Genomic DNA, 8,475 nt, shown 5'->3' with positions numbered 1-8,475 from the left:
ATCCGGTTAACCATTAAACCGGATTTGTGCATTTTGAGTCCGGGGAGTGGTTAACCGGACATTTCTATAAAATCCGGTTATTGGATAACCGGATTGGGTAAAAATCGAATTTCAACGGTGCTTTGGTTATTTTTTGTAATTTGATTTAAGTTTTGGATATATATAAAAAAATCGGGATCGTAACATTGATGTCTATCATGTCATATGTTATTTATTTCAAAACTTATTATCCAAATCAATCTATTCTATGAGTGATATATTTACATACAAAATTTATTGTTTTATAAAGTATGCGGAACTAAATTAAGTGGTCAAATAATAATAATAAATAAATGTATAAAATTAACTTGAAAACATTCTTCATTTGACTGCTTTGAGGTGATACTAATTAAATAAAAAATAATAATAATAAATTTTACATGTAAATATACAAATTTTAAAGTAGTACGGTTTGAATAATTTAGATTTATCGTTTGAAACTGATTAGATAGATTTCAAAATTAGTAATATTTAAGCTAATATGACACTAATATCATAGTAGTCGGACTTATATTCAATAGTAGATACTCTATTTAACTGCTAACTTAATTTAATTTTGCTAGCAAGCTTCAAATTTGGCTGCATCATTACCTGCTAACTTTAATTTTGCGGTATGGATATTATTACTTGATTTTATTATTTGTATATACTCTATTATTTGTATAGTTTTATTATTACTAATTACAGTACTGATAGTTCAGTATACGCTGGATAAGGGACAATATGGTAATTAGCCCAGCCAAGTTATTATCGCCATTTATAACTTGATTCGACTTGGCAATGTAATTAAAGTTATGGCCCACGGGAATGTTATTAGCCTACGGCCACGGGCCATGTAATTTGGGAATTCCCAAATTCTACAGTGGATTTCGCCTTTCATCCTACTCTGATTTTTCTCCTTTTGAAGCGGGCGAACGTCACCGGACAGATACGATCACGCGCTGTTTCACCTTTGCTCTCCTCCCCTCCCTCCGAATAACCCCTTTTGGAGCACAACCTAAGGAAATACGTATCCTCTGCATTAACTCAAAAGAGAATCTTTTGAGTTAATGTATTTTGGTCATTTGATTTTAAAATGAACCAATTCAACTGTCTGATTTAACATACAATTTTTTTAATATTAATGCAGATCTAGTCCTTATAAATTTTAAAACGGATCGAATAATCTAGATACATTAACTCAACTCGAGATTCCCTTCTGAGTTAAATGAACAGGATACGTATTCAGGCTAAGGCGTTGGAGGGGAAATTATCAAGCCGGTTTAGACTTAAATTTTCAAACGGAATGGTGTGAACTTTGACCAAGGGTTGTGCAATGGGAGCCGGGTCGCGCTTTGGACTCATGCAAACCTGATCAATATTAGTCGCCGTCATCTTTATATGCAAAAGAAAAAAAAAATCGTGCAAAAGCAATAAATAATTTAGTGATAATTTTATGAAAGTTTACTTAGTAATACACATATAAAAAAAAAACTAATACAAAAGTTGTAACGGATGAAATAATTTTCAGCCAAAATTTGTATATATACCTTCGTTCAAAAAAGTAAAAAATAAAAAATTACTAAATACTAAAAATTCAATATTTGACACGTCCGCCATCTAAGATTGTGGACACAAAAGAAGTGTCCACAACCTCAAGTTGCGGACAACCAAAATTATCAATTCAACACTGATTTTAAAATTAATATGTTTGTTTATTAATTTTCAAAAATAGATAGAGCAACTTATAATTTGACTGTGCTAGAAAGAGTATCAAACAAAATAGATACAACATCTTATAATTAGATATACTAAAAGTATTACGAAACATTTTTCAGGCAATACCTTTTGTGGTTGTAAAAAAAATTAAACTATTTCTTAGCGTGTTACTAAAAAAATATATTTTAGATCTGAGTTATTGAACCAAATTCAAAAATCACTTTTGGTTATATAAAAAAAATATCGCGATCCTTCTAATACATTCAAATTCGAGTATACTCCATCTATATTAATATATTTCTAAAATTATTTCTAGAGAAATAGATAGAGAATTTGAATGTACTTAGAATGCAGTGATATTTTTTTTATATACCCAGAAGTGATTTTTGAATAACTCAGATCTAAATTTTTTTTTCCAGTAACATCTCAAGAAATAGTTTATTTTTTTTTAGAACCGTAAAAAGTCCACCCTGAAAAATGTTTCGTAGTACTTCTAGTACATTTAAATTATAAGATATTTTAGCTATTTTGTTTAATGTTCTTTCTAGTACATTCAAATTATAAATTGCTCTAATTATTTTTAAAAATTAAAAATTAAATATATTAAAATTACCGTTTAATACTAAATTTGTGATAATTTTGGATGTCCGTAACTTGAGTATGCGGACACCAAAGGAGTGTTCTCAACTTCAGATGGTGGATGTATCAAATATCACATTTTCAGAATTTAATAAATTTTTTTTATCTTTTCTTCAACAAGGATATATTTACAAATTTGAGAGTTTTGTGACTAGATTATTTACAAATCAGTCTGACCTATAAGAACAGAGATCGCCTCATTGGCTTCTTGATCTGAAATTTTATCTATTGTATTTGAAAACGAAGAATGTTCAAATGTCTTTGTTTTTTAATTTTTTTAAAAAAATTTCGCAGAAGATGCAAGAGTGGAGTTCGAATTTTCGATCTATAGGTAGCTACAATTTTAGGACTTTTTTTAAAAATAATAATAATAAAAATTCTAAAATTTAGATATCAAAATAAAACTATTAAACGTAATCTATATTATTTTCTATTGTACATAAATAATAACTATTTTTATTTTCTTTGTACACAAATAAAAAACTTACAAAAAATAATGTCCAAAAATTATTCATATTAGTGTATTTTTACACGATAATGATTAAAATGTCATAATCTACATGTAAAGAATGATATAAATTATATCTAATAATTTTATTTGATATTAAATTTTATGTTATTAAAATTTTAAAATAAAAACATAATAAAAGTATCAGAAATTGAGGTATTTGAAATTATCTCAAATTCTAAAATGTTCGAGCCTTACATTTTGATGAAATTTGTTCTCCGCGGGCATCTCTTATGTTCCACGAGTTTCTTGTAACTTCTATTCTATCTACCTCTAAATTTCTCAGGATCTTTGACACCTAAAACAATTTGATTTATCTATCCATTCATGACGTCACTCGTTGCTCAACTAGTGATGGATTTTCTGCAACCATTGACGGAGTATATGTATGTAATAACTCGCTTGTTCTAAGAATCTGAAATACAAGTAAAATGAATTTGTTCCCAAGTCTGTGTTGGAGTAATTCTCATTGTGATAATTTTCACAAACAAATGGGTTTCAATAACACTCTAAAACATTTCTCTCTCGATATTTTTTAAAACTTAATTACAATATGAAAATGTTTCTAAAAAGTTTAAATACTCAATTTGTCTGTGTTACAAAAGAGATTTCACTTTATCTATCATTTCTAGTAGAGTGATAGTATATAGAGTAAAGCTAGGGTGTGATGTGCTCACCAAGAGAGTTTGGTAAGCACAACTCCAAAAGTTTATCGGATCGACTTCAAACACCGAATCTAAACCGTTGAAATTCATGTGCTTCATGAGTAATGCATGTGCATGGTCAAGCGGTCAAAGAAATAAGCATTTTATTAAGTTAATTTATAAGTTGTTTTATATAGTCAATTTTTATTATTTCTTTGACCGCTTGACCGTGTAGCAAATAAATTCAAAACTTTCAAAATTTTGCATGCACATGTATCACTCATAAAACACATAGATTTCAACGGTTTAGATTTAACGTTTGAAGTCGATCCGATGAATTTTTGGAGTTGTGCTCACCAAACTCTCTTGGTGAGTACATCACACCCTAGCTTTACTCAAATAAAAATGTTTTAAAAAGTGCACTTTTATGTGAATGATAAATTGGTTAGAACTTAGAAGCAAGGAAAGAAAGATTAGATTACTAACTTCTAGTCCACATTTTTTTTTTGAGGAAAAAAAAAAATGTGTGGACTAATTGGCAACCTATCTTTCTCTGCTACCTACGTAACCTACCAGCACCAGCTACAAAATATCCCAAATCCGACCCGATAAAATCCTCTGTTTACAGAATCATGTAATTGTTGTGTTACATTCTACTGGTAGTGGGTCCCATCAAAGTTCTAGAGTAATAGTATCAGTCCGACTCATCCGTCAGTAATTGACAACTCAAACTGGATCATGTAACTCCGATCTTCCTTCGTATCTACCGTCAATTGTAATACCGACGACCTGATTGTCTCTGACGCAACCCGTGACATCGTTTTTAATTGTTTTTGCTTTCTTTTTGAACGAATTGCTTTATTAAAAATGGAAGGGTCTAGAAACGGTCAATATCTCGATAGATTGAACCCTTCTCCACTGTTTCTAACTAAGTTTACAATATAGTTCTACTACTTTTCACTAAAATTGAGTGATCAAAGAAAAAGGTCTCCAGTTTAATCTACAATAAAATCGCGTAAGTATATTTTGTAAACTCACAGAGTACGGTAACAAAATAATCACATGGGGAATCAAACGAAGCGCACCTGGCTCCTATCCTCTATAAATTATCCGTATTCCCCGACACTTAATACTCACATCTGCCACCCAAAATCAGATATTCTTTTTTATACTCTTAAAACCACCGAAAAGCCAAACCAAATCACCCTTCTGCTTTCCAATTCACAAAATGGCGTCGGAGAAAGGCGTAATGCTACTCGATTACTGGGTTAGCCCATTCGGGCAGAGAGCTCGTATTGCCTTGGCCGAGAAAGGGGTCGAGTACGTGTACAAAGAAGAGAACTTGGGCCAGAAGAGCGAGCTGCTGCTCAAATCCAATCCGGTAATGCTATATAGCACATGGAACAAATGTTGTTAGTAAATACGAAGCATTTTTTTTTTGTCGGAAGTGAAATTTATCATGGGGATAATTTCATTTTTGCAAATTTAAGACAACCCAACTACCCAAGGTTTTCTAACAGTTATTATTTTGAACTAATAAAACCCAACTAATAATGAATTAGCTCGGCTTGGTTTTAGTTCAATAATTAAGTAATAATTAAGGGACCATATGTTTAGTTTACCAGAAAACGTTTGGGGTTTGTAACTAATGCAGATTTTTTTTTTTTTCTAAGCATAGTAATAATTTTTTTTTAGAAAAAAAGAAGAAGTCAGAAGCCCGTTTCATTAGATGAAACTTACCAGTCTTACAGGAATAACAGAAATACAGACCCTAAATTATTTAAATTGAGAATTAAATAAGTATGGTAATAATAAAATACATGCCTGAAAGAAAACTTTATTGAATAAAGACTAGTGCTGTTGTTGTCGTGAAAACACCGCAGCCGAATTATGTAATCACATAACATGATTTTCTTTGAACAGGTACACAAGAAGATACCAGTACTGATTCATGATGGCAAGCCTGTTTGTGAGTCCCTGATAATAGTTGAGTATATTGATGACGTCTGGTCTGACAAGGCTCCTCTGCTGCCATCCGATCCTTATCAGAGGGCTCAGGCACGTTTCTGGGCTGATTTCGTGGACAAGAAGGTTTTTGCTTCTCTTGCTTTCTCCCTTCATTTTCGCTTTATATATTGTGTTGCTGTACCTATCCAATGAATAAATTATTTTTTATAATTTTTTGTAAGATTCATTAGGTTAACTGGATCAAATGCTTGAAAAAAATGCACTTATGTGGCTATCAATCTTTGTACAGAACTATATCAATCTTTCAACAGAATTGTAATGACCTACAGAAAGGTTATAGTACACGTTATGAAATAAATGAGTTCTGTTGAACAACTCAAATAATACTACAGAAGATGAGGTTCTTGCTTCATTTATTGAGATAGACAAATTATTTAATTCTCAATTTAATCAAAATTAGAGTTTATTAATCATTCATATATTTGAAAAATATAGCTAGTTCAGAATTTATTCTTTTACAAAAGATCGTATTCCTGATAATAGATTAGATTGTAGCAAGATCAATCTTTCTTATTCCAAGACAGATTCAATCATTTAGTCAACATCAATGAACTACTGGTACTTTGTTAAATCTAAACCAGAATAACCAATCTAAATTTTGTCATAGTCCAATTGTTCTGGACTCTTATTCCTATATATATTTGTTTAGGGTCTCCTACTGGTATTATTTTTTCTACTCTAATCAATTGGTAGTCATGTGACCATGTCTCCTTATTCCCTACCACTTTTAAAAATAGGTTTTATTTGAATGTTTTGTGAGTTCAGCACACTTATAGTGGTCTTTTATGTCTGCTTACCAGCACAAAATTGTGATCAGCACTTATGCTGTAAATCAACCAAACCATGCTCTAAATCCTAAAGCTTGCTCTGATGCCTTGATAAGCAGCCTCACCAAATGATTTGAACTTAATAGGTGTATGATTGTGGAACCCGGCTATGGAAGCTGAAGGGAGATGAGCAGGAGGCTGCTAAAAAGGAGATGATTGAGATCCTGCAGCTACTAGAGGCCCAGCTCGGTGACAAGAAGTATTTCGGTGGCGACACTTTTGGTTTCATTGATGTGGCTTTCATACCATTCACCAACTGGTTCTATTCCTATGAGACTTGTGGCAACTTTAGCATTGAGGAGGTCGCGCCAAAGCTTGTTGCATGGGCCAAACGGTGCATGGAACGGGAAAGTGTGGCGAAGACACTGTATGACCCGAAGAAGGTTTACGAGTTTGTGTGCACCCTCAAGAAGAGATTTGGCGTCGAGTAGAATGTAGTAGAACATGAATTTGCCACTACTAGATGCTGGTAGAAAGTAATAAAAGGTTGTGATTTGTGTTTGGTTACTTGTTTGTTAGTTGGATATTTTGTTTATGTTGTTTGAATAGTCTGTCTTTGAGTTTGGGGCAGCTCGCGTTGCCCAAATTGTTGTGTTGTTTGTTTAAATAATCAGTAGTGTAATGAAATTTTTTTAGCTAGTATCTTGGGCATTATTTTTGCATTAGAAATTGGTTACAATTTTTTCTTTGTATCTATGGAATAAATTGTGATGAGTATTTGATTAGAAGGATCCAGTCCATCAGCGTGGTCTGAGTTGGTCTGTGAGCCTTATTATTAGGTATATAAAGCATAAATCAACCGGTACCTTATAAATAGAAACTTTTTTTTGAATAAAAGTGGCTTAGCCTCCAGTTTCATTAGAAACCAACAGTTTTACAAAATGGCCAAAAGGCAAAGATGCTGAATATAGAGAATCAAAATACATCTCTGTTCATTAGAAACCAACAGTTTTACAAAATGGCCAAAAGGCAAGGATGCTGAATATAGAGAATCAAAATAGATCACAGAGATGGGGTAAGCCTAAGGTGCTATGGGTTGCATAGAGGGCTACGGTGTTACGATTCAATATTTGAGTTTTCAAAATCCAAATGGTTGATCCGAACCGTTCATCTTGTTTTCCATATTAATATGTGTTTGGAGATCAAATTTTACATTTTTTGGAAATTTTTTACTATTTTCTTAGATAGGTAGAAAATCAGTTGATCTAAAAAATTCTGCACCATTCAGATATTTGATTTTCTACCAATCTAAAAAAATAGTAAAAAATTTTCAAAAAATGTAAAATTTGGTCTCGAAACACATATAAATATGAAAAACAAGAACGGTTCGGATTGACCGTTTGAATTTTGAAAATTCGAATATTGAGCCGTAGCACCGTAACCCTCTATGTAATCCATAGCACCTTAGCCTTACCCCACAGAGATGTTAAGCATTCTAAGTGACTTCTAAACAGCTAAATTGTTAAAAGGAGAGAAGGTTTATAAAGTTTCCTTATACAAAATAGCACAAAATAGCAAGTACAAAACAGTAGTAATAGTAAGACTGAAAGGCAGATCATGGTGCTACAGATGAATTAGCAAAAGAGGAGGTTGATTGGGTGGGGTCAGAAGAGATTGTTATTGCGGCATCCATTTCATATGGAAATAAAAATAATTTTTTTATAGATTTTTGTTAGTTACTAACACTTGATATATGTGTTGGCCCTGGAAGCCTTCGACTTATCTGTTTGACTGGATTTGCAAAACATACATAATTATATTTTACATTTTCCTTCTTGAGACTTTGTACTAGTTCATGACAATTGAGGGATCAGTAATTACACATCAATGATGAATTAATGAACTGCAATACAACATCAAAGATGTAGTCATGAAGCACAAGACACTGGATAACAAAAACATTAACTCAAGATTAAGGATAATTAATATGTAAGATTGGTAAAATAAGCTTGAGATTGACCTAAGTGGGGCCTAAACGGTCCAGTAGCCGTTGCAACGGAATAAATAAATTCTCTGCAAAACCCATAACGCATAAAATAGGGTTTAGCGTCATGCAACTCTAAATCAGTCAGATGATTACTGTTGTGGGTAC

The 8,475-nt window shown here is 32.2% G+C and overlaps 1 protein-coding gene across 1 annotated transcript; it reads left to right on the top strand.

Moving 5' to 3' along the window:
* Positions 1-4,654: 4,654 nt before the first annotated feature.
* On the top strand, positions 4,655-7,025 carry LOC144557826 (putative glutathione S-transferase). The gene is made up of 3 exons (XM_078306438.1): positions 4,655-4,909; positions 5,452-5,619; positions 6,470-7,025. The coding sequence occupies exons 1-3, from the start codon at positions 4,757-4,759 to the stop codon at positions 6,812-6,814; spliced, it is 666 nt and encodes a 221-aa protein (XP_078162564.1). The 5' UTR covers positions 4,655-4,756; the 3' UTR covers positions 6,815-7,025.
* Positions 7,026-8,475: the final 1,450 nt, after the last annotated feature.

Source organism: Carex rostrata, chromosome 8, assembly GCF_964058835.1.
Source record: "Carex rostrata chromosome 8, lpCarRost1.2, whole genome shotgun sequence".
NCBI lineage: Eukaryota > Viridiplantae > Streptophyta > Magnoliopsida > Poales > Cyperaceae > Carex > Carex rostrata.
Note: the sequence above shows the minus strand (reverse complement) of the source record. Positions and strands in the feature narration are given on the sequence as shown.

Bases quoted from the DNA above. Each gene is read 5' to 3' on its own strand.
- LOC144557826 (XM_078306438.1), top strand. From the start codon at position 4,757: ATGGCGTCGGAGAAAGGCGTAATGCTACTCGATTACTGGGTTAGCCCA. The intron at 4,910-5,451 runs GTAATGCTATAT...TTCTTTGAACAG, and splicing joins TGCTGCTCAAATCCAATCCG to GTACACAAGAAGATACCAGT. The intron at 5,620-6,469 runs GTTTTTGCTTCT...TGAACTTAATAG, and splicing joins CTGATTTCGTGGACAAGAAG to GTGTATGATTGTGGAACCCG.